The sequence below is a fragment of the Euleptes europaea genome, chromosome 5 (genome assembly GCF_029931775.1).
Source record: "Euleptes europaea isolate rEulEur1 chromosome 5, rEulEur1.hap1, whole genome shotgun sequence".
In the NCBI taxonomy this organism is placed as follows: domain Eukaryota; kingdom Metazoa; phylum Chordata; class Lepidosauria; order Squamata; family Sphaerodactylidae; genus Euleptes; species Euleptes europaea.
Window position 1 is genome coordinate 9,805,199 of NC_079316.1, and position 26,882 is coordinate 9,832,080.

The following is a 26,882-nucleotide window of genomic DNA, read 5'->3' on the forward strand; positions in this document are numbered from 1 at the left end:
CCTACACACCCTGATTCGTTCCTCTTTTCTCCGATGATTTTATGCTCTATATGGGTAATATGGGGTCTCACACCTCCTATTGCTCCCCAACCTCCCTTTACTCTGGGGAATCGCTGCTCCTATCATGGGCAGACTTTTCCTTTGGTTAACTTTTATTCTGATTCTGGAGCATTACAGATTAAGTTCTCGTTCCAATTTGGTAATGTTGAGATTTGTATAGCATGGGACTTAAAAGCGACCCCCATGGAAGTTTTTGGTTCTGTCAAGCCTATTTTAAACTTGGGTTTTTTTGACAGAGTGCAACAGAGGTCCATTCCCTTTCCTTCTTGAGAGGTTTATCAAGACTTGTCATGTCCTTGTATATGAAGACTTCAAGGTTCCCTGGATATGCTATCTACAACCCACACATATGGGGACATGCATACATGCTGTACTGGAACCAGGCTGAATCAGACAGCATAGCATCATCCCCTTGCCCATTAGCTTTTCCCCAGGCCAAATATTAGCCAGCTAGATTGCCCCACAAGTGTACCCCTGACCCATTTCCAGTGACCTCTGGTTAACTGAGCAACCCCATAAGAGATTTTAGCCAATGGCAATAGGCTTTCAGTTGCTCCATAAGGGTCCTAAAACTTCCCTGACACAATCACCTGCCAGTAGTCAGGTGTGAGCCCCACCATTTTGAATTGGTTTTCATCCTTGAACCTAAATCCACACTAACACAAGAACTGGGTTTGCCTTTGGTCCCTCTTCTAGTCCTACAGCAGAGAGGGGTTGTAGCTAGGGCTGTTAAAAAAAAATTCGGTAAAATTCAGATTCGGCAAAATTCGGCCCATTTTTATTCAAAAAATGCCGAAGTCCAATTGATTCAATATCAATCTACAAATAAGATTATTTGTCAGGTAATAGCAGAGGTAGGTAATGACAAAACACCTCTGAACATCTCTTGCCTTGAAAACCCTACTGGGTTGGCTTAGGTTGGCTGTGACTTGACGGCACTTTACAATAGTAATAGTTTATCAAACAGGAGCATCACAGATCTGCCTGAATTCTTATCTTGAGGAGGCATCCGTCAAGCTCTGATAGAGAAATAGAAGACAGAATTAATTGAGGTCAGAGCAGGCTTAGGATGAAGCATAAGGAGTGAAGGAGAAAGTGACGGTAACAAATGAGCCACTGCAATTTGTATCGTTTATGATGAACTGCAGCGGGGAACAGCACAGAGCTTATAAGGGAAGGGAACAAGTGATGTCCCAACTTCAGGCACTGTGCTGAGTTGTTTCACTCCTTTTGGTGGCTGAAAGGTGAATGCCCTCATCAGGGTGGTGAAGAAGACGAAGAGCTCGATCTTTGCCAGCTGCTCCCCCAGGCACACGCGGGCCCCTGTAAAGGAAAAAAGGGAAGGGAACAAGTGAGCAATGTATTGTCTAGAATGTATCACATCTAGCTTGGACTTCAGTGAGGGAGCATGGGTTGATGGGCCAAGACTTCCCTTCACTTCCAAAAGTATCTCCTCAGCAACTTGTGTCGCTGCAGCAATAATTCCCTCCACACCCCATTTCATTGCCAAGATGCTTCTTTCCTATTTTTCTACTCCCCCCCACAACACACACAACAAAAGATAAGGAAACCAGCACATGGGTAGAGCCACACTTTATTTCATCACTTTAACTGCAGTCAAATGATTGTCTCGGGGAAGGTTTTCGCTGTGTCCATGTTTAAACAGTTTACCCAACTGTGTGAGGTAAGTGCCATCAAGTCACTTCTGACTTATGGCAACCCTATGAATCAATGTCCTCCAAAATGTCCTCTCTTTAACAGCCTTGCTCAGGTTTTGCAAATTGAGGGCCGTGGCTTAAAGCTGTTGATTTGGTAAAAACCCAACCGAAAAAATGCAAATTCATTAAAATTTGGGTCCAGGTTTACTGAGTCCACAAAATCTGGGCGGTTGGCAAAGCAGGATTTGTTATTCCTCAAAAAGCCGAATAAAAATCTGGCTTTTTGGGGAACATCTTTCCGTGGCTCGTGGGGGAACATTTTTGCAGGTAGAGGTTCCAAATTTTCAGTGTAGCTGGAAGGGACTCTTCTTGCAAGAACTCCCAGGTTTGGTAAAGATTGGGTCAGGGGGTCTGGAGTTATGGGGTCTGGAAGGGGTCACCCCCATCCTCCTCCATTGAAATGCATTGGCAAAGTGGCTGTGTATACATTGTATCTCTATGGAGGCACTGGGCGAACTTACCCACCATTTAAAGCATGGCTTCTCCATTGAGATACATTGCAAATGTCACACTAAAGCATCTGAACACAGCCACTTTGCCAATGCATTTCGATGGAGGAGGATGGGGCGACCCCTTCCAAACTTTACCAAACCTGGGGTTTCTTTCAAGGAGAGTCCCTTCTAGCTACCCTGAAAAGTTGGGAGTTGGGACCTTTACCTGCAAAAATGCTCCTTCAGGAGCCGCGGAAAGCCACAAAAAGCCCCGATTTGTTTTAAATGGCCGAATTTTTCAGGAAACCCGAATTTAAAGCTGAATCCCTACCTTTACCGGTATAGGAAATTCGGCATTTGGGTTTTCCTGGGGTGGGGGTAAGGCCAATAAACCCGAACCCACATTTTACCAGTTTTTTAAAAAATCAACAGCCCTACCATGGCTTCCTTTATTGAGTCAATCCATCTCTTGTCGGGTCTTCCTCTTTTCCTGCTGCCCTCAACTTTTCCGAGCATGATTTTTTCCAGTGACTCTTGTCTTCTCATAATGTGACCAAAGTATGATAGTCTCAGTTCAGTCATTTTAGCTTCTAGGGTCAGTTCAAGCTTGGTTTGATCTATAACCCACTGATTTGTTTTTTGGCAGTCCACAGTATCTGTAACACTCCCCTCCAACACCACATTTCAAAGCAACCTACTTTATTCCTATCAGCTTTCTTCATTGTTCAGCTCTCACACCCATATATAGTAATAGGGAATATGCAATTACCCTCTTTCATACACAACTACCTTCTTTACGCAACTACCCTCTTTCATAGCTTGTGTTCTGGATGACTCACGTAACAAATGGAAATAATAAATAAAATAAATAAATAAATATAGGCTTGCACCCAAGAAGCCCTAGGCATCTAGTTAGCTTTTGTATATCAGATCATTCAACTCCTGGCTAGAGGTACATCTCAGTAACACTTGAGGTTTGTTCCGGGTATAGTACACAAGTAAATACTATTAGCAACCGCCGTTTGCATAGCTAATGCACGGCTGTGATTTTGCATGCTTCCATGAGGGGATTCTTTGAGGTGGGGCAGAGCACACACAAAAGGTCGCGTTAAAGTGGCTCTTAAGAAATGAGAAGCAGATATGCTCCAGCTTTGCAGTCACTTCCTGAATGACAGTTCAGCGTAAAAACAAAAAAAAAATATTCAGCCTGGAATGCGCTGCTAATTACCAAGCATAAATGGCCAGTGATTACCAGTTCCTTTTATATATATATATATATATATATATATATATATATATATATATATATATATATATATATATAACCACACACAACAAACACACACACATATATACATATATATATATATATATATATATACATATATATGAATATATATATATATATGAATATCTTTTGGCCCTCAATCAACACACCCATCTTTGAACACTATCTCCACTTCTATTGGACATTCCTGCCATACTCAGATGTTCTCTGCCCCTTGGGCTCATCAATTTATATTTGTTGATATGAGACAGGTGGTTTCTAATGTACACATCAGCCACACTCACCACGACCAGGATGGACCAGGCTAGCCCAATCTCATCACATCACAGAAGCTATGAAGGGTTGACCCTGCTTAGTATTTGGATGGGAGACCACCAAGAAAACCCAGGATCATTAAACAGAAGCAAATCACCTTTAAACGTCTCTTGCCTTGAAAACCTTATGAGGGTCCCCATAAGTCGGCTGCGACTTGATGGCACTTTCCACCACCACCAATGTACACAAGGCCATATAATTAACATGTTTCTACTTTGCCTTCTTGCTGCTCTTCAAGGCTTTTCTATTCTTGGTCTCTAGACTCCCATTTTGGCATGCTTCACTGAGAAGCCAGACTAACTCTGTTTCTGTGCACAGAGGCATTTTCTATTGGACAGGGAGAAGCTTTTATCCCTCTCTCATAATACTAGACCATGGGGTCATCTGCTGAAGCTGGAGGGTGAGATTCAGAACAGATAAAAGGAAGTATTTCTTTACACAACGCATAGTCAAATTGTGGAACTCCCTGCCCCAGGATGTGTTGATGGCTGCCAACTTGGAAAGCGTTAAGAGGGGAGTGGACATGTTCATGGAGGAGAGGGGTATTCAAGGCTACTAGTAGAAATGGATACTAGTCATGATGCATACCTATTCTTTCCAGGATCAGAGGAGTATGCCTGTTCTATTAGGTGCTGTGGAACACAAGCAGGAGAATGCTGCTGCAGTTGTCTTGTTTGTGGGCTTCCTGGTTGGCCACTTTGTGAACAGACTGCTGGACTTGATGGGCCTTGGTCTGATACAGCATGGCCTTTCTTATGTTCTTAAGAAGCAATTATTCCTGAGTTTAATCCTTCACACAACCCTGTAAACAGCCATCAACCACATTTTGTAGGGTTTCCAGGTCCCTCTTCGCCAGCAGAGAGAGGTTTTTGGGGTGGAGACTAAGGAGGGCAGGGTTTGGGGAGGGGAGGGACTTCAATACCATAGAGTCCATTGGCCAAAGCAGCCATTTTCTCCAGGTGAACTGATCTCCAGCTAATACCTCCAGCTAAAACACTACACATTTTGCCATTACCTGCACCAAATGGAAGAAATGCTTCTCTTTCCACAAAACGTCCATCCTTGTCCAAAAAATGATTTGGATTGAATGCCTCAGGTGTCTTCCATTGTTTAGGATCAAGAAGAACAGACTGTAGATCTGGAACAACAATGACCTCCTGCAAGGATGAAACTGTTGGCTCAGGATGCATACAGACAGCAACATTATACTTTTGCCAATCACTGCATAAATAGAATCATAGAGCTGGAAGGGACCACCAGGGTCATCTAGTCCAGCCCCCTGCACAACCCAGGAATACTAAACTTTTATCTTTTGTATGGTTTCCTACCAGGGGCTGGCATATGGGTGGGGAAGCCTGGGGGAGACACGGTTGGTACCATCACATTGAAGGCATGACATCATTTCTGGGATGACCCTGAAAGTGGTCATGCTGCTCTAGGATTCAGTGGAAACCTGATGGTAAAACCAGTGGTGTGATATTATTACAACAGTGATGTTCCCCCTATTTTACTCCTCTGGCCTACTCAGTAGTGGAGGGCTGAGCAGAGTTGGAGGGCTGCCAACGGGAGGTTTCCTGCTATAACAGGAGACCAAGCAACTCTACTGTTTCCAGATGACCTCAACGCTCCAGAAAAGCCCAGGTTATTTCTAGCTTTTGAGGACTTGAGCCATAACAAAACATAAAATGATGAAAAATGAAATCAAAATAAATTACTGGACCCCTTGTTCCTCCTTAGATTGATACATATTGTGACTATTTGAGACCCCATCTGAGCTTCAGACCCTGGCCAAATGGCCCTCCTGGAACCACAGACTGGCCCCGACAGTTTCCCAGCTGAGGTCAACTAAATTGGGGGATGACACAATAATGCCTGTATTATATGATATCATTTCTGGAAAAAAATCAGGTTTGTAGCCTTCAAAAATTGCTACAGAGATATTCATTAATTAATATGGGGATTAGTTTAATCAGCAAAAGTATATACACTTTATTTGTAGATGGAAAAGAGTGAGGGGGAAGTCACTATATGTTTATCACAGATTACTTATTACTTTTATTAACTTTTAGTGTTAAATGTTGATTTTTACATGGTGGTATTAAATGAAGGGAAACAATAAAAAAAATTATATTAAAAAAAATTGCTACAGAGGAAACTCTTATACATGTACATCTTGCAGATATTGCCCTTAGGATCCAGGAGTGCAATCATAAGAATATCCCTGTACCTTTGGAATGAGAAAACCAAGCATGTTCACATTCTTTGTACTTTGTCTGGGGAGGCCAAAAAATAAGATATATTGACAACGTTGAATCTCATGAATCACTGCATGGGTGTAGGGCAGTTTCTTCCTGTCTTGGTAGTTGAGTGATTGAGAGGAACCCAAAACATCTTCAATCTCCTTATGGACTTTCTCTGAGGAAGACAGTAAAAAAAACTCGAATCTTTTATTCTGGACACTGCATTTGCCTTTACAAAGTTAATGAAACAGTGGAACTGACCACATATTCAAGAAACTGGAATACACATTGAGCTGTGGCTTTTGTCAGCATCTCAAAACATTAAGGGAGACTTATTTGGGCCAGGCAGAAACTATGAAAGGGGGGGGGGAATAAAGGAATTGTAGTCCTTGTTACCCAAATCGGTCCTTGTGTCAGGGAGGCACATGGGGAGCATCATCTACATGTGTAGAACTAGACTTTACATTCCAGAGCAAAGGGAACATTTGGTAAGGTAAAGGTAGTCTCCTGTGCAAGCAGAGGGTCATTCCTGACCCATGGGGGGATGTCACATCCCAATGTTAACTAGGCAGACTATGTTTACGGGGTGGTTTGCCATTGCCTTCCCCAGTCGTTTACACTTTGCCCCCAGCAAGCTGGGTATTCATTTTAACGACTTCAGAAGGGTGGAAGGCTGAGTCAACCTTCAGCCGGCTACCAGAAACCGACTTCCATCAGGATCGAACTTAGGTCGTGAGCAGTACTGCACTCTGCGCCACAGGGCTAAAGCCAGTTCACAGTTTGCAGCAATAATTTTCCCAAGGAAAAGTGAAAGGAATGAAGGGAGACATACTGAACCAACAAGTAACTATTTTTAAGCAGTCTCCAATGGAAAGAAGTGACGCAGTGGTAGTCAACAATAGTCGAGTGGTCTGGACCATCGTACCTACAGGACCACCTCCCCAAACCCCGCCCTCTTCAGGTTCCACTCCAAAATCCTCCTGCAGGTGGCAAAGAGGAACATGGCAACCCTACCTAACTAGGAGATCACCTGTTCCTCTCTCACCAAAATTCACCAACCCTCAATTCTATAACTTGGCCAGCAGATAAGCTGCCAAACTCCTCCTTTTTCTTTTCTTTTACGCATTCCAGTCCACCTTTTGAAACTGATTGGTTGAGGCTTCTGGAGGGTGAAACATGAAACCATCCACCACAATACAACAAACAAGTCACTTCATAAAACAATATATTTCATATTGGGACTGTGACTAACAGAGCAAAGTTCCTTCCATTTTCCCCCAGTATCTGTCAGTCTCCTTTATACCCTAGTGATCTGGAGAGAAAGATGGAAATGATCACTCAGGACCCTTGGGCTTTCTAAAATTACAATAATGCATTCACTTATTTTGCCCATTTTCCAATGAAACTTAGGCCATGACCGCACTCACAACTGAAAACATATTATAAGCATGTTCAGTCTGATACTGTTGGATGTGTATTGGTAAATCCTGATTGCACTGTGCCTATTTTGCCATTCAATTAATAGTTCCCAACATGTCTTATTTCCTGTTTGCACCTCTCAAGTTTGTGCAGCAATTTTAGGGGAGGAGCATGGGGGAGCACTGCGTCATGCATACTCGGCTGCTTCCTTGCCCCCTCCCTTTTTTTTTGTTTTCACACATGCACGTTGGTGTAAAGCAGCACCATGATTGGTTGGTTTCACGTCCCTCAGCTACATTTGTGTGTTGCTTTTCCCATGCGCCATTTTAGAAATCACCTCATTTGCGTGGAACATAGGGATACGCTTACCACAATGTCCTTGCAGGCACATTCCCTCCTCCCCCCAAAAAACTAAAAGAGCTTATTTTAAGTCCAATTCACAGTTGCAGTCCTCTCGGGGGTTAATCCTATGTTTCAATGCTCCTTCATTAGTTTAAAAAACACTTTAAAAAATAAGAGCAGGAGGAACGGGAGGGAGAAGGGAAATCCTGTCCATGTGATTGATTCCCTCTCCGGAGACAGCCCTGCCTGCCCGGGACTCTGATTTAATTGCACTTAATGCTGATGAAACCGGAGCACAGCGATGCACAGCTTGACTTCTGCTTTTTTGCTAACTTTCCCCATGTATGTGGGACCTGCAGATCTTATCTCAACAGCTCTGTCCTAAATAAATTTGGCAGAGCAAAAGAGAACTGGAGCAGAACTCGTAAAAATCCTGCAGCCTAACATTCCTTTGGTCGACCTAATGCAGCTCAGGAAAAAAAATTAAGCAAAGAACATGATTGGTTGACGGAGAGTGGAGGGGAGGAAGCTGTAATAGGAGAAGAAAGGCTTTGCAGTGGGTGTTGCCAACTGAAGAGTGAATTAAAAGCGTCTGCAATTAGTTCGCACTCTTTTAAATGTCGTCTTTGAAACGAGGTTAGGAAAAACATCATGAAATTAGTGTTTGCTGAAAGCATGAACATTTGGCGCTTTGAAATAATTTTCAGGACTATATGGGAGGGTTTGGGTGGGAACACACTAACATAACAAATTTCATTACATGTAAAAAAATTGTAGTGCGGTCAAGGCCTTACTTAGAATTCTTGGGAGGTTTTTTTTCTAGTGTAATATATTTTTTACAACACTATCTAGAGCCGTGCATATCGGTAAACCCGAACCAAAAATAAGCCAAAAATGGCCATTTTGGCTTTTTCGGGTTTGGGTTTTAGGTAAAGGTCCTCTGTGCAAGCACTAAGTCATTCCTGACCCATGGGGTGATGTCACATCCCAACATAAACTAGGCAGACTTTTGTTTATGGGGTGGTTTGCCAGTGCCTTCCCCAGTCATCTTCCCTTTTTTACCGGGTTTTACCAGATGCAAAAAAGGCAGGAAAATAGCTGAGACGAAATGGGAGATTCTCAAATAAGCCAAACATATTCGTCTTATTTGGGTTCCGGCTATTGCCCTCACTTGCAAGGAGAGAGGTCTCCTTGTTTCAGCTGGGGCAACCTACCTTGACTGAGGACACCCTAAGAAGGGGGAGGGAGGAGGGACTTGAACTCCCAGTGGCCAGTAGGTGGCCAGATCTGGGAGAACAGTGTTCTTTGGCCAATCACAGAAGCTGGAATGCCATTCAAAATGTTCTGTGCTTGGCCAAAGACTGTATATACACCTTGTCTCTCCCAGAATAGCCATTTGCTTGAAGGGACGCTCCTTGCAAGAAACCCAAGTTTGGTGAAGATTGAGTCAGGGGGGTCCGATGTTATGGGGTCTGGAAGAGGTTACCCCCTCCTCCATACAAAAGCACTGCAAAAAACTTTGCAAATGCTTTTGTATGGAAGAGGGAGATGACTTCTTCCAGACCCCATAAAATCGGACCCCTGGCTCAATCTTAACCAAACTTGGGAGTTCTTGCAAGGAAAGTCCCTTCAAGCTACCCTGAAAAATTGGGACCTCTACCTCCAAAAATGCCCCCAGGAGCCGCAAAAAATCCCTCATGGATTCTAATGGCCGAATTTTTTCAGGAAACCCGAAAATAAGCTGAATTCCCATATTTACCAGTATGGGAATTCAGCTTATTTTGGGTTTCCTGAAAAAAAAATCAGGCCCAATAAATTGGTTCTTGTAGGTTATCTGGGCTGTGTAACCGTGGTCTTGGTATTTTCTTTCCTGACGTTTCGCCCACAGTTGTGGCAGGCATCTTCAGAGGAGTAACACTGAAGGACAGTGTCTCTCAGTGTCAAGGGTGTAGGAAGAGTAATAGTCAGAAGGGGGTTGGGTTTGAGCTGAGTCATTGTCCTGCAAAGTATTAAGGGTAATGTGCAAATCATTGTCCTGTAAGTATCAAGATAATGTGCTAATGAGGGTGTGGTATGTTAATGTGGAACAATTGTATCCTGAAGTGATCTGATAACATGTGGAATCCAAGGCTAATCCGCATGGCTATTGTGGACTGTAGTCTTTGTTAGTCTGGAGGTTTTCAGGACAGGAAGCCAAGCCTTATTCATTCTTAAACTCTCTTCTTTTTTGTTAAAGTTGTGCTGATGTTTATGAATTTCAATGGCTTCTCTGTGCAATCTGACAAAATAGTTGGTAGAATTGTCCAGTATTTCAGTGTTTTGGAATAAGACCCGGTGTCTTGTTTGGGTCAGTCCATATTCAGCCACTGCTGATTTCTCAGGTTGGCCAAGTCTGCAGTATCTTTCATGTTCTTTTATCCTTGTTTGTATGCTGCGTTGTGTGGTCCCGATGTAAACTTGTCCACAACTGCAAGGTATACGATATACTCCTGCAGAGGTGAGGGGGTCTCTTTTGTCTTTTGCTGATCGTAGCATCTGTTGTATTTTCTTGGTGGGTTTAAACACTGTTTGTAGGTTATGTTTTTTCAAAAGTTTCTCCATCCTATCAGTGACTCCTTTAATAAATGGCAAGAATACCTTTCCTATGGGAGACTGTTTTTCTTGAGTTTTCTGATTTCTGTTTAGTTTAATGGCCCTTCTGATTTCATTTCTGGAATAGCTGTTTGCTAGCAGTGCGTGATTTAGATGATTAATTTCTTCCTTGAGAAACTGTAGTTCACAGATCCGTCTTGCACAGTCCATTAATGTTTTGATTATTCCTCTTTTCTGTCGGGGGTGGTGGTTGGAATTTTTGTGTAAGTAGCAATCTGTGTGAGTTGGTTTCCGGTAGACCTTGTGACCTAACTGAAAGTTTGTTTTAGGGACAAAAAAACCCAAACACAAAATTTCCGGGGTTTTTTTTTTTTTTTTTTTTTGCGCAGCCCTAGCACTATCCTCTCTGGCCTATTCAAAGGTAAGTGCTACTGTATTCATTGATTCTTACTCACAGTTAAGAATGAGTAGGATTGCAAAGTTAATTAGCTAGTCAATATGAAAAATTAAAAGAATCCCTAAAAAGAAAAAGAAAAATCCACTCAGAGGGCATAAGAGGGGCCTTTCCTTGAGTTAATGCAGAAGTCTCTCTTACCTTGGATGTCTGGGTGATTTGCCATGTGGAGCAATGCCCATCGCAATGTAAGAGATGTCGTTTCTGTTCCCGCAATGAAGAGGTCAAAAATACACTGAGTCAGATTTTCTTCATTGTAAGTAGAGTTGGGGTCATGCTTGCTCTGTTGTTGACAGTAAAAAAGTGAGATATGATTTTTAATAAATTTTAAGAACTTTTACTCTGGAGCCATGGATACAAGTCTCCACAAAATGTACTGAGGAAGCATCAGACCAGCTGCAACCACACCCATAACCACATTCTTTGAGAAACCTAATACTGCTTTAGTTCTACTTGATATTAATTAGCTATGTACCTCTGCATCCCCCCCCCATTTTTAAGTATCTAAATTTTAATTGTATTTTGCACTTGTGTTACTTTATATTATTCAGTTTGATGGTCTATGGCTGAAAATAAAATGATGATTATGAGAAACCTACAAAGGCCATTAAATCGACCCATAAGTCATGCAAGTTTTCATTGTCCAAAATAAACTAAAACAACGTAAAGGGCAAAGATATTAATCCAAATCAAATATGTCCTTCAGAACAAAAACAAAATCTGAACCAATTAAATATCCGTTCTACAGAACATTCTATTTACTAATCACGTAAGACCTACAGTGTATTTGTCAGTGGTTCCTTTAAGAAAATTTCATACATACAACCATTCCGACATGGAAAATATATATAAAAAAACAAATACACAACACATAAAGAATCCAAATAGTCAAAGTGCAAATGAATAGTGACCCATGCCCAGCCAGCCTTCTTTACAGGCTTTTTCTAAAAGCCGTACATAATAATTCCACTGAGTGACAGTAGTTCTTGGGCAAAAGATAGTTTGAAATTTCCATTTAATTAATTCACGAAGTGTAGCTGTGTTAGTCTGTCTGTAGCAGTAGAAAAGAGCCTGTAGCACCTTAGATACTAAAAGCTCATTCCTTAGCGTTTTGATGGCCAGGCACCGCCACGGCACCTCCAAAGCCGTTTCCCTGCTGCCGAAAGGTTTTTAAAAGCCTTTAAAAAAAATTTGTGGGATGGAGCATTTTCCCCATTGAAAACAGGTCGTTTTGTTGTAGGTCGCGTTCCCAGCCAGAAAGGGGTCAGGAAGCTGCCTCCTGGCAGCTCTGCCCCCACCCCCAAACAGCCCGGGAATGCTCCCCTGGGATGATGGCACAGAGATTTGTGCTGGCGGGATGCTGAAGGGAGGCCAAGCAGGCGTCCCAGGGCCCCGCTGCCACCCCAGCACAGACACAAGTGGCTTCACATGGGGAACCAGTGTATGTGCAATAATTGGATTATCTTTAATAAAATCTTTAAAAATCATCATAAAGGCCTCCTTTTATTGGGTTGCTCTCCATTTTGGCTTGCTCACCTAGGGGCAGAGTTGGTTAAAAAAGATCCCCACGCCAACCTCTTGCATAGCTCTATCAGTCTCCAGCTAATTTCCCCAATAAAAGCAGACCCCCTCTGTCTGGCGTAACACAGATGCCGGCGCAAGCATTCCGGATGCTGGCTCAGACACTTTCGCTCCTCCTGAGCTCTTTTTGTCCCAGACCTCAGGAATGGGCTGCCCCAACGTTTCTGGTAGGGTATGAGATTTTGTGAGTCACAGCCCACTTCTTCAGATTGAGCTGTGACTCATGAAAACTCACACCTTGCCAGAAACGTTGTTAGTCTTCAGGGTGCTACTGGACTCTTGTTCTTTTCTACATTCAATTACTTGTTTAATTAATTAATATTTATTTAAAAAATTTCTACTTCCTTTATGGTTAGGTTATTGGTAAACGGATTAGGTTATTGGTAAAAGAATATGTCTTCATATTCTGTAGTGGAAATTTTCAGTGACTGCATATAAAAATAAAAATAAAACCACTTAGAGCCCAGAAAGATATACAATAAATAAATATATTACAACCATTTATAAATTTATGTTAATAATACTGTTACTTGCCAATGGTGTAACAGTGTATCAAAATTCTATATACATTACAAATATTTGCATTGTATGTGGAATTCTGATACACTGTAACATCATTCAAAATGGTACTCTACTTTGTGCTTCGCTTTTTGAGTGTAAAGGTTTTCCTCCCTTTTGTTTTGGGTTGGAGAGCCAGCATGGTGTAGTGGTTAAGAGTGGTGGTTTTGAGCAGTGGACTCTGATCTGGAGAACTGGGTTTGATTCCCCCACTCCTCCACATGAGCGGCGGAGGCTAATCTGGCGAACTGGATTTGTTTCCCCACTCCTCCACATGAAGCCAGCTGGGTGACCCTGGGCTAGTCACAGCTCTCTTCGAGCTCTCTCAGCCCCACTTGCCTCACAGGGTGTCGATTGTGGGGAGAGGAAGGGAAGGTGATGGTAAGCTGGTATGATTCTCCCTTAAGCGGTAGAGAAAGTCGGCATATAAAAACCAACTCTTCTTCTTCTTTCTTATGAACACAGTACTTGGAAAATGCGGCCCCTTTTGAGCAGTTGAAATGGTTGTAAGTAAAATGTAACACCCTAGCAACTGAACCTGTGGCCAGAGAGGACATCTCCTTTCGATCTTCTGAGCCCAGAGCTCAAACAACAAAACAGTTACAAGGGTTTCAAAGAACAGAGTTTGCATTTACCTTCATTATTGTCATTTATATTGTTATCTGATTTCACATAAAGGTGGATACTTACCTTCGTCATCTGAAACATATAGAAATCGATGAAATCTTGTGGCTCATGCACGGCCGGATTCTCCTGATGCTTTTTTATCTCCTTCTTTACAAAGGAATAAATAATATCAATGCAGGCAAGTGTCTTCCTGTGTGGCCCCGGGAGATGTTCCATGAGCCATGGGGAAATTTCATACAACTACAGGAAAGATGAACACCAAATGTGGTCAATACCATGAGATGGCTCAGTAACATAGTCCGTGCACACTGATGCTGAGGAAGGAACCAAAATTACTTTTGGTTTCTACCTCACCATCATGACATAGATTATGCCAGTTAACATGCTTTCAGTATGACAGTTTCCACACAAGGTATTTCCCATGAGCCCAGTCTTTTAAAACTTCAAGCTTTGGTCAGCTATCCAGACTTGCCTTGGCTGCTTTAACTGCAGGTTTGGAGATTGTGATGTGCTTTTTCCTGATTTTTCCTGATGAACTTTTCCCTCAAAAAAATTTCTGCCAGTTTCCACTCCCTGGATTTTTAGAGGGGAAGTCATCAATTTATAGCTATTTTGTTCTGCCCGTTTCTGATCATCTTCACCAGGTCACACAGACCCTGCCTCCTCATCCCTTTCCTTCTCAAATTGTTTGTCTTTCCTGATATAACTACTCCATCCCTTAGGAGAACTCCTGACATGGCATAAACACACAACTCATTTTAAAAAATCTAAATTATCTCTAGAATAACTCCTTCAGTCTGCTCCAAATGAATCTGCAGATATTAATGTAGCAAAGAACTACTGAAACATAGGATATATTTTTAAAAAGCAGCATTTATTTTTGATTGATTTATATGATTTTTGACTTATTTAACTGTTTAAACAATTGCCTGCTGAGGGGAGAAGCAAGAACAGGATGGTGTAGAATGCCATTGAGAATACCCACGTATTAAAAGCAAATTGATTGGTTAGGAAGGAATAGTTAATGCTTCCTGCTAAACAGCTACAAATGGAGCAATAAACAGTTGGCTGTTAACATGGATGAAGATGGCAGTACTCCGGTGGCAAATCCGTAACAAATCAGAGGACCCAAAATAAGTGATGATGAGGGTACCTGTTTATAGGTGTGTGCATATCGATAAACCCGAACCAAAAATAAATCCGAAATTAGCCATTTTGGTAAATTTCCAGTTCAGGTTTACCAAATGCACAAACCTGGGGAGAAAGCTGAAGCCAAATAGGCAATTCCGGAAAAAAAATTATCAGGTCCTGTGGGGGGGGGTCATTTTTGGAGGAAGAGCCCCCAAATTTACAGCGTAGCTTGAAGGGACTGTCCTTGCACAAAGACCAAAGTTTGGTGAATATTGGGTCAGGGGGTCCGATTTTCTGGGGTTTGGAAGGGGTCCCCCCTCCATAGACAAGCATTGTGAAGTTTGCAATGGTTGTCTATGGAGGAGAGGGGCAGCCCCTCCGGACCCCATAAAATCAGACCCACTGACCCAATCTTCACCAAACTTTGGGGGTCGTGCAAGGAGAGTCCCTTCAAGCTACACTGTGGATTTGGGGGCTCTACCTCCAAAAATGCTTCCCCAGGAGAATTTTAAATGTACATACCTTTTCAGACTTGTCAGTAATGGCTGCAGGTCTGCTTCCTTTCTCCCTCATGGTTGATTGCAAGGTTGTTGTTAACTATGGGAAACTGAGTTCTTAAGGAAGGAAGGAAGGGCCATCACAAGTGTGGGAGGCAGTGCAGCCATGCCACCTTCCAAGGAGAATTCCCCTCCCCCACTGAAGCCGGCACTTTGCCCTTACCTGCGAGCCCCATGCAACCGCCCCATGGAACCTAAAAAGGTGGTGTAACTCCAGGTAAGAGCAAAGAAGGCATTTCCAGTGCGAAGGGGGGTTAGGAAGGTGGCTCCACTCCTGGAACACCCTGGGGATGCCCTGGGGATGCCCCCCTGGGATGACAGTGCACCACCGCTGGTGGGAGGCCGAGCTGGTGTCCCAGGGCTGCACTGCCACAGCAGCGCAGGGAGGTCACCATGAGTGCCTCAACGCTGGCGTCGGTGCTACTCTTGGTGGCGCAAGTGGCACAGGTGCTGGCACAAGCGGCCCTGATGCCAGCAAGGACCCTTGCATGCCTCCTGTGGACTTTCGCCCTCCCAGCTCAGGAATGGGCTGTAAGTGTCTTGGCCCCCTTTGCTCCTGGAAGTTCTAATCAAATCAAGGCAGAAAACAAAACCTACAATATTTGTTTATAATTATTTGATGTCGCTTAATAAATATGATACATACGGTTTCAGGAATGAATGGAATAAGGAGCTAGATCACACTATTTTGCCAAAGCAATGGGATATGGCCTTAAAGGATATACCTGCTCTCTCCATGGATCTTAAGCTGAGATGTATCCAGCAAAAACATATGTTCAAGACAAACTGGATACCATAGCGACTCTTTAGCAAAGGAATGAGTAAAGTGTCCAATTGTTGCCATTGTAACTCACTGGATGTGACCCTTATATATTTTGGCCATGGCCAATCATTTCGTTTTTCTGGGAAGAAGTTATTACTCATATCAATTTTCTATTAGAATGTTCATTGATTTTTGAAGATGTCTATGTGTTTTTAAACTATTTGCCTGTCTGGTAGAGGTTGACTGATGAAGTAAATAAAAAGGAAGGGTAAACCTGAAAGAAAAGGAATTCTGGGGGATACCTATCTGACTGGGGATGGGGAATGGTATAATTTAGCCTCATCTCATCAGTTCTCGGAAGCTAAGCAGGGTCAATATTTGGATGGGAGACCACCAAGGAAGACTTTGCAGAGGAAGACAATGGCAAACCATCTCTGCTTCATCACTTGCCTTGAAAACCCTTCGGGGTTGCCGTAACTCAGCTGCAATTTGACAGCACTTTACACAACCACACACCTGTCTGATCTAATAGGAAAACAAAAGAAAACGACTTGCAGAATGAGAGTTGGTAGTTGGAAATTTTAAGAGACGGTCAACAGCTTCTAGCAACTTGAGGAATTCTTTATCTTCAACAGAAAACCGGTGTCCAAAAGCCAGAGCACAGATCACATTGGAGACAGAATTAATGATGGGCACTGACGGGTCAAATGGCTGTCCTGCAAATAAAGTTGGTTGCAAAATATTAATATTTTATCCTCTTCTGTGAATATTCAGAGTGGATTTCATAGTGGGGTTAGATAAGAGAGAGTGGGATCTTTGCAATCTTAAAAGTGGTTATACATTAGAAAACATTTAAAATTATATCAAGGTGTTTTTCCAAAATGTACAACATATACAACTACCCCCCCCACACACACACACACACACAAACTCAGCAGTTTTAATAAAGGTTACTCTGAGAGGGCATCCAGCGCTCCATGGTCTGTACTTTTACCCCAAGATCCTTGGAAATCATGACTTGTGCCCTATTAAGAGATTTCTGCACTCTCGAGCCATGCTTCCGGTAAAACATCTTGACAAAAATGTAATGTACAGACTTGAGCCACATCCATTCAACTATATTCTGTAAAATGGTGCTTCCAGATGGTGAATGTTTCCACACATAATTTTGTAGTCTAAGATTAAATTAGAACTGAGGGGGTGGACAAAGCTTCAGTACCAAGGGTACTACGGGTATGAACTGCCAGTGGTTTTGTTTTGTTTTGTTTTTAATTTAGTCTAGAAAGCAGGTCTGCCGGCAATATTTTAGTGGGGGGTAGACCTGGTATCTGGATTTTAGGTCTAGCGCCCTTTGAAAATGGTAGCTGTAGACCTGGTGGCTGGAGTCTGGACACCAGTTCTACCACCCATTGAAAACCAAGATGTTTTAATATTTAAATGGTGTTTAAAGAGCCACAGCAGCACTACACGTTCAATAGCCAAGCCTCGGCCCACTCTCACATTCCCTCCTCCATAGAGTTGTGCAAAAAAACAATTTTTGGGTAAATTTAGGGTTTGGGTTTATTGGGCCTGAGTTTTTTCAGTAAACCTGGGGGGTTACCGCATTATGTATTCCCAGTGATGTATTAAGAGTTTGAAAATGTTATAAAAAATACTGTTTGCACTTTCTGTGTATTCCCACCGATGTATTAAGAGTTTGAAACTGTTATAAAATACCAGTATTCACATTTTTTTGGCCACTTTCGCTGTGAAGACATTTTCCAACCATTTTTTAGCCGTGGCATCCAAAAACCCTTTTAAAGCGATGTTTTTTATAACATTTTCAAACTCTTAGTACGTCGCTGGGAATACATAATGCGGTAACCCCTCTGGAATAAGATGAATACCCATAACGGTAAAGGGGTACTTCAGGGTATTTCAGCTTTATTTTCAGGCTAACCGAAAAATTCGGGTCCATTGTAGCCTATGGGGATTTTTTTCAAAGCTCCTGGGGGGGGCATTTTTTGGAGTCAGAGTAACCAAATTTGCAGCATGGCTGCAAGGGAATCTCCTTAGACAGTCACCGAAGTCTTGTGAACTGGGCTAATTTCAGATTTCTTTTCGGTTCGGGTACATCGATATGCACAACCCTACTCGTCCCTCACCGCTTCTGCTGCCTATGCTGCCTGCGAGAGAGAGAGCAGGAGCCCACAGCCAGGCTGGCTGCTGCCACAGGGTTCCCTCTGACTGTCCTCTCTTCCCCACCAGCCAGTAAGATCCCCAAAGCCAGAATTCTCCCAACACACTGTTTTTCAGCAATATTGAAATTTCACGAGTGTTTTAGATCATTTAGGATATTTCAAAGTAGAAACAAAACAGCAAGTTTCAGGCATTGTTTCAGATGGCCAGTATGCCAACACACACTCGTTTTCAGTACTCAGGGTTTCAGACCCAATGTGAGAATTTATACAGTGGCTCAGAAGTTCAGGAGCTGCTTCCAGCCCTCATTTGTATTACCGAGTATGGTTCTGATCACTGTATCCCAAACATATTGTAGAGCTGGAAAATAGACAGATGAGGCAATCAGCATGACTAATGGGTTGGAACACCTTTCTTAAAACGGGGTTGAAATCCCTTTCTTTTGAACAAAGAAACAGGGAGGGGCTGTGTCTCAGTGGTAGAACATGGGCTTGGAGTGAAGAAGGTTGCTTTTTAAAGAACATTACAGATACAGACATAGTCGTCCATCTATATGGGTTGGGGAGAATTTGGGATGACTTTACTTTGAATTAGGCCTGTGGTCCCTTCACCATCATTCCAGCAAGACAATTTGCTATGTTGAATTAGGTATAGTCACACTATGAAATCATTCATTTTTTAATTTAGATAATTTATATTTGCTTTTGTGGTTCAATATCTTCTTAAAGAGGCTAAGGTGTTTCTCATGCCGGGGAGCCAGGCTGGCAGTGGAGTGCGCCTGATAGGGGAGCCACCCCATTATGCCCAGAAAAACTTATTTCAAGTAGATTCCTGCTTGTAATTCATCTGGTAACTTCTAAGCTACTGGTTATTTATGGTCCCATGTACAGGTAAATTAATCCAAACTTCCTATGAGTAATAAAAAAACAGGTAGACTACTGCAGCCATGGGCCAGCTCAATTCCTACAATCACATACCCTTTGCACGTGCAAAAGTCTCAACAAGCTGATGCGCCTCTTCTTCTATTTGGTGCTCCATGCCTTTCTTTCCCAGTCCCAGCTTCCGCAAGGTAACCATGCCAAATTTCCTCTGTTGCTTCCAGATGTGACCATTTGAAAATACAATACCTAAAGCCATGACGAATCAATGAGAAATGAGTACGCAAATAAATTACCATTAAGAAAAGGTTAGGTTGTTAGACTAGAAAACAACAAACTAATTAATTACATACTGTATGCATATGTTTTGAAAAGCTACCCCTTCTTTAAAATCATAAAACTGCAATGTCGTTGCAGAATCAGGCCCTGTCTGGTTCAGTGATATGTCTGATATTGACCAACTATATTGGCTTACGAGACGCAAAGCCCCTGTTTACTCCAGTCTTTCAGCACTCAAATATTCAAGGCTACTACACAAAACACCTTTTACCCTAATCAAGCAATCTTGACCATTCCCATTTTTATGCTGTTTTAATTAGGAGTGCCATGAATTGCCAGGGAGGCTTTCAAAATCCTTCAGAGTTGCCTGGAAATCAACAGGATCCATTAATCCCCATCATTTTCAGGGTGGCCATGAAGTCCTTAGCTTGACCTCTCAAATTTACCTCAGTATGTATATTCACATCCTTGAGGACAATCTTCTAAGGAGTCCTCAACATCAACTCCTAGATCACCTCTATCAACTCAGCCAGTTAAAATTTCAACCAAGTAGACCCGGTTATCTCCCCAACCACTGCATATTCTATGAGAGGGCTGAACAGGGCTCCTAGGGGCAACCTTGCTTATAGCCACAGCTAACCCAGGGAGGCCTTCAAAATCCCTCAGGGTTAGCTGGAAATCAGTGGGATACATTGCTGTCCAAGTGTTGGCCCCCTATCTGTCCCAGCACCCCGGTACATCATAAAGTGTATAGGGTCAAGGATAACAAAGGAAGCAGGGCACTGCTGCACAAAGCTGAACTTAGAACCCAGGGCCCTGGACTCCATCATTGTGTTCTGTGTAAGCATTGGACACTGTCAGGCACAGATGGGTTGTCTGCATTTTCCTTACCTCGAGGTGGAGAAAGCTGGGAACAATAGGGAGTAAACAGCCTCCCTTGCATACTTAATGGAACACTCCAAGTAGACACCTGAAACTGCTAGCAATCAGAGTCTATTCAGAGAACTCTGACTAGTCCTTTTGCATATCTGAGTCACCCTCCAGCCTCATCTAACATGCAGAAGTGATTAAGCCAGCCATCTCTTCTCCACACCCACCCTTCCTGGGAAATACCTTGAAAATACCTTCATACATCTGACAATCTATACTGTAGTCATCACAGGTACTTAATCAGGCAAATTCAGGTATTCTTCCATGCTGCCATTATCTCATGCCCTTTCATATTCTAATATCTCAGCCATCAAGGAAGTAATTAACCCTTTTGTCCTTGGCAAAGTCTATTGCTTTGCCAGTTACCTCATGCAGCCTCAGGGCTCATTTTTGCCTTTTCATCATTCAAGTGTGCGTGTGCATCCTAGACCCCCACGCACCCAGCTTCTTTCTCTGTTCACACAGCTGCTATAATTTGGATGTCACATTTCTTCTGGATTGGTGAATATCCCTCTCAACCCTTATATCCTTGTGTCCAACCCCTCCTTCCTTTTATTTCCTAGGCTCTTGTGTGAATTGGGTATGTGATTTTTACTGTGTGCATTTCCACCCCCACCCCCCAAACTATTTTCAATAAAATCCATTTAATTTGGAAATAATGCTTCTTTATTTAAGAGTATTTCCAATGGAGGCTCATCTCCATAAACGCTGGTATAAAAGGTCCTGTACCCCAACCTCTCACTAAGCTAAGTCTCCAAACACTAATTTCCCCAACTAAAATGGAGATTGCCTAATTGGGATAACAAAGGGCATGTGAAATCACCCTCCAGCCATGCAGGGAGGAGACAGCAAGGTCAACCATGTCTTCAGTAGTTCGTGATCCTCCAGACACTTAATTAGATCACTTTCAAGCTGCTTGGAACAGAAAAGAAGGTCCACCTTATGTTGTTTTTCACACATTGGGCTCATCACAACCTAAGACAGACCTATCATCGTCATAGCAGCCAATAAGGCCTGAGCTTGACCTCACTAATCAACCTCAATATGTATATTGAAATCCCTGTGAATTCTCTTGGAGGCTTCAATATCAAATCCTAGGTCACCTCCATCAACTCAGCCAGGGACCTATTAGAAACAATTAAAAACTCCGTAGATAGATAGTTAGGGCACCCCCTTTGGAGGCCCATAAAATTGAACCCCCTGACCCAAATGTCAATAAACTTGGGAGTTCTTCTAAAGAGAGTCACCTGCAGCTATGCAGCATATTTGGTGCCCCTAGAGTTTAATGGAGCAAAAAAAAATTGAATATCCAGGAGGGAAAAAAACCCCATTTACTGATACGGGTGTTCGGCTTTCTTCAGCTTTCCCAAAAATAATTGGGTCTAATAAACTTGAATCTGAAAAACACCAGGGAAAAATGGTGCACACCCCTACTCCAGACTGCAAAGATCAATTCCCTCTGAAGAAAGGGCTGCTTCAGAGGGGGGCCTCTATGTCATTACAACCCTGCTGAGTTCTACCCGATCTCCAAACTCCACCCTCCCCAGGCTCCACCCTCAATTCTTCATGAGTTTCCCAACCCAGAGTTGGAAACTCTAATCGCATCCCTGCCACTCTACTCCCCGTGAATAGGACAAATAATTTTGTGGCTTCCTTTCAACCTCCATCCAAATCCCCTTCAAATTACAGCAACCTCATGTCTTATTTGTTCACAGAAGCCCCGTGGCGCAGAGTGTTAAGCTGCAGTACTGCAGTCAAAAGCTCTGCTCACGACCTGAGTTTGATCCCGACAGAAGTTGGTTTCAGGTAGCCGGCCCAAGATTGACTCAGCCTTCCATCCTTCCGAGGTCGGTAAAATGAGCACCAAGCTTGCTGGGGGTAAAGGGAAGATGACTGGGGAAGGCACTGGCAAACCACCCTGCAAACAAAGTCTGCCTTTGAAACGTCGGGATGTAACGTCACCCCATGGGTCAGAAGTGACCCAGTGCTTGCACAGGGGACCTTTATCTTTTTACATTTATCTAAAAACAATAACAACCAGTTAAGTGGCCATGCCAAATGAAAAGGCTAGCAAATGTGGAGAAATTTTGGTTTCCAGTTTTCACCAGACAAAGAGATCTAAAAGTGAAGGGTTCCTTTGCTTTCTCTTGTATCTTGCACCCGCAAAGAGCGCAAGGATGATATTTTTTTCAGCTCCCACCCCTTGTGGTTTTGATGCCCAGTTGATAGATCCCCAAACACAGGAAGTCCCAAACAAGCTGCAAATGTACTTTTAATTTCATTCCCCTCCAATTTGTATTTATATATTGACGTTGTTTCAAGTCCACCTTTGACACTTGGATGGAAGGCAGATTACAACACAGTGAGTCGAAACAATTGATGGGATGGGACACTCAATGAACAATGCAGTAGGAACTAGGGTCGTAGAACCAACCAGAAGTGTAAAAACAGAACTGAAGCAAAGTGCAAGTATTAACAGGAAACATTAAATGGTGAACAAACTCCACCCTCCCCAGGCTCCACCCTCCCCAGGCTCCACCCTCCCCAGGCTCCACCCTGGGAGTGCACAAACACCTGGTTTCTTTAAATGAAACAAAATCCTCTGGGCCAGATGAAATGCACCCAAGGGTACTCAAAGAATTTGCAGATGTAATTTCGGAACCTCTGTCCATTATTTTTGAAAAGTCTTGGCAAACAGGTAAGATGCCAGAAGATTGGAGGCGGGCAAATGTTGTCCCCATCTTCAAGAAGGGGAAAAAGGAGGATCCGGGTAACTACCAACCCATCAGCTTGACTTCTATACCAGGAAAAGTGTTCGAACAAATAATCAAACAGTCTGTCCTTGAGCATTTAGAAAGGATGGATCTGATCACTAAGAGCCAGCATGGGTTTCTCAAGAATAGGTCATGTCAGACTAATCTTATCTCCTTTTTTGAGAAAGTTACTACCTTGCTGGATCAGTTTCCGTCTAGACATTAGGAAGAATTTTCTAACAGTTAGAGCGGTTCCTCAGTGGAACAGGCTTCCTCGGGAGGTGGTAAACTCTCCTTCCCTGGAGGTTTTTAAGAAGAGGTTAGATGGCCATCTGTCAGCAATGCTGATTTTGTGACCTTAGGCAGATGATGAGAGGAAGGGCATCTTGGCCATCTTCTGGTCACTAGGGGTGTGGAGCGGGGAGGTAGTTGTGAATTTCCTGCATTGTGCAGGGGGTTGGACTTGATGGCCCTGGTGGTCCCTTCCAACTCTATGATTCTATGATTCTATGCTAAAATTACATAGTAGGATCATTGTTTTAGCAATCTATACACAGTAGTAGAGATCAAAGACCTTAATAATTTATCCAAACAACTTTGTAGAAGATTTAGTACAGGGCAGCTTTATTGCCTGTGTAGAAAAGTCCTCTTGAATAATTCAGATTTGGATGTTTTATGAAAAGCCAGGAGAGGGGGAACCTTCCTGACCTCCACAGGTTGGTCATTCCATAAGGTGGAGGCCACAAGATAGAAGGCATGTTCACTAGCAGTTGTTGATTTTGCCCATTTGTAGGTTGGCATTTGCAGAAGACCCTTCTCAGATGAGCAAAGCTGTTGTGGCAGAGCATAGGGGGAGGGGCATTCTCACAGATGTGAGGGCCCAAGACCATGAAGGGCATTGTATGTGACAGCCAAATTTTGGAGTAGTAAATCTGGAGTTCTAGTAAAATCCCAGCAGTCCGAAGGCACTTCTCACATGTGAATAGCAAAGCAGTCCATTAAGAAGAAAATGGTCTCTTGGAAGTAGGGTGGCCAGAGCCCTGCCAGGTGATATCCCAAGTTGGACCCCCTCCCCCAGCATTGTCCAGCTGGCCGGCGGGGGTCTTACTAGGCTTAAAATGAGGCCCTGGCCCCATTGACATGATAACGTCACTTCTAGAAGTGATGTCATCACATCCATGACATCGTGGGAGATGCTCTGGTATTTGGGCAAAACTCTATGGTGAAAACAGCCTCTACCATTGAGTTTTTGCCCAAATACCAGAGCGCCTCCTTTGATGTTGCTGACGTGATGATGTCACTTCTGGAAGTGTCATTGTTGTATTGGCAGTGGCCTCCCTCTGCGGCTGGTTAGTCCCCACCCCCATCCCCCACCAGTTGCCAGGGTAGACTTGGCAACCCTACTTGGAAGGCACTCATATTTTTTCCTGCCCACTTAAAACTCCAACTAAGTTTTATCAATTAGGACTAATAATAGTCAGTGTGATGTAGTGGTTAAGAGTGGTGGTTTGGAGCGGTGGATTCTGATCTGGAGAACTGGGTTTGATTCCCCACTCCTCCACATGAGTGGCAGACACTAATCTGGTGTACTGGATTTGTTTTCCCACTCCTACATACAAAGCCCACTGGGAGACCTTGGACTAGTTACCACTAGGCTTACCATGTCCCTCTTCTTCTTCGGCAGGAGGTTTTTGGAGTGGAGGTGGAGGGGGGTTGCGCACTCCCAGAAGTGCTGCACCGCCGTTTTCCACTCAAAGGGCCGTTTTCTACTCAAATGGCCCCTTGTGATGCATTTTATACCCGGAAGTGCTGCATTGCATCAGGCCTTTATCACTCAAACTGGGAGTTTGAGTGGAAACCGGCCCTTTGCAATGCAGCACTTCCAGATGTGAACCAGAAGTGACCTGTCCCTGCCTGCACAGATTGCCCGTCGACCCGCAGCTGGTCAGCGGGCGGCCAGGTGGATTGGCGGGGGTTTGCCCGCCACCACCTGGCACTTGGCAACCCTAGTTACAGCTCTCTCAGCCCCACCTACCTCACAAGGTGTCTGTTGTGGGGAGGGGAAGGGAAGGTGACTGTAAGCCGGTTTGATTCTTCCTTAAGTGGTAGAGAAAATCGGTATATAAAAACCAACTCTTCTTCTGCTGCTGCATGGGAGGATCTTCCAGGTAACCACCTTTATCATAAACTCATCAACCTTCCCAGACACAGCTGTCTGGCACCTCCTGAGTCCTCTAAGATCATCATGCTAGCTGTCATTTCAACACTCATCTAGGTACAAGCGCAATTTGTCTGCTTATAATTTCCCCACCTGGTGCTTAGATCCCAACTGCCCAATTAAATCCAGACATTTCCTCCAAGGACATTCACACACAACTGGGGAAACTGACATAACATCTAAATTGCCCAAAGGAGGAACCCCGCCCTCCACACTCTAAGGAGCTAAATACATTCCCATCAAATGGGGAGCAAACTCCTCAAAGATGTATACACATCACATCTTCCCTTCCAAAAATACAAAAAGACCTAGTATTACCAATACCAATAAAACCACATATCATACACATCAATTACTTATCAACACTAAAATTAGGGCGTGTATCTCTCTGGGGAGAATACACGCCTACCATATGATGATATACATCTAGGAATCCTTTCTGCCTTCTGTGAACTATTCAATTCCTGATTTTCTTCTTCTGTCATCTGATGATTTTCTTCTTCTGTCACCTGATTATTATTATTTGCCTCCTGACAGTTCAGCTCTTCCAATGCTTTGTTACCCACTCCTTGATTACACCTCTCATACTTCTTTTGTTCTTCTCTCAACTCCTTTTGGGAACATCTTAGATGGATTCTGTTACGCCGATAGATGTTTCCATCAGAAGTCTGTACCCTATATGTCTGAGGTCGTTGGCACTGCTCTATTACCACAGCGGGATGCCATTGCCTATTTCCCTCTACCCACACTTCATCTCCTTCTTTCAAAGGTCTAAGCGACTTTTGCTGTTTGATCATGGAAAAACTTCTGTGTAGCCTGAACTTCCTGCAAGGCCTCCCTTACTCCACTTGGTATTTTAGGATGTAGTCTTTGATTAGATACTGGTAGCTTGCTCCTCAGCATTCTTCCCATCAACATTTCTGCTGGGGAGTACTGCATTCTTGTTACAGTGGTATTATGAAATTCCAATAATGCTAAATATATATCCTTCTTTGAGTATTCTACCTTCCTCATTAGCTGTATGATGGACCCTATAGCCCTCTCTGCCATCCCATTCGATCTAGGGAAGCTGGGACTGCTCAGACATTGCTCAAACCCCCACTCATGAGCAAATTGTCTAAATTCCCTACTGGCAAATGGCATGTTGTCGCTTACTACCTTCCTTGGAATACCATGACGTGAAAATATATTTTTAAGTCTAAGAATCACTGTAGCTGCAGTTTTATTTGGCAACGTCACTATCTCTGGATACTTTGAGTAATAGTCCACTACCATAAGAAATGAGGAGGACTGATAATCAAAAATGTCTACGCCCACCTTTTCCCACGGTAAGTCTGGGACCTCGTGGGGCATGAGTGGCTCCTTCTGATTCTTTGTTGCAAATCTGGCACACACCGGGCAACTCCTGACCAATCATTCAATATCGGCACACATGCCTGGCCAGTACATTAGTCCCTTTGCCTGTGCCTTTGTTCACTGGATCCCTTGATGTGGTTCATGAAGTTGGGATAACACACTCTGTCTTTCAGCAATGGGGATAAATAACCTCTCACCCACATACAATATTACC

The 26,882-nt window shown here is 43.2% G+C and overlaps 1 protein-coding gene across 1 annotated transcript in view; it reads right to left on the minus strand.

The window, feature by feature from the left end:
- Positions 1 to 1,192: 1,192 nt before the first annotated feature.
- Positions 1,193 to 26,882, minus strand: part of LOC130477887 (cytochrome P450 2J5-like) — a 32,726-nt gene continuing 7,036 nt past the window's right edge. Inside the window, exons 3-10 of the mRNA XM_056849968.1 lie at positions 19,232 to 19,381; positions 16,632 to 16,792; positions 13,689 to 13,865; positions 12,782 to 12,784; positions 11,001 to 11,142; positions 6,040 to 6,227; positions 4,828 to 4,969; positions 1,193 to 1,383 (exon numbers count right to left, since the gene is read on the minus strand). Of these exons, the coding sequence (XP_056705946.1) occupies positions 1,193 to 1,383; positions 4,828 to 4,969; positions 6,040 to 6,227; positions 11,001 to 11,142; positions 12,782 to 12,784; positions 13,689 to 13,865; positions 16,632 to 16,792; positions 19,232 to 19,381 (1,154 nt within the window). The remainder of the gene's footprint in view (positions 1,384 to 4,827; positions 4,970 to 6,039; positions 6,228 to 11,000; positions 11,143 to 12,781; positions 12,785 to 13,688; positions 13,866 to 16,631; positions 16,793 to 19,231; positions 19,382 to 26,882) is intronic.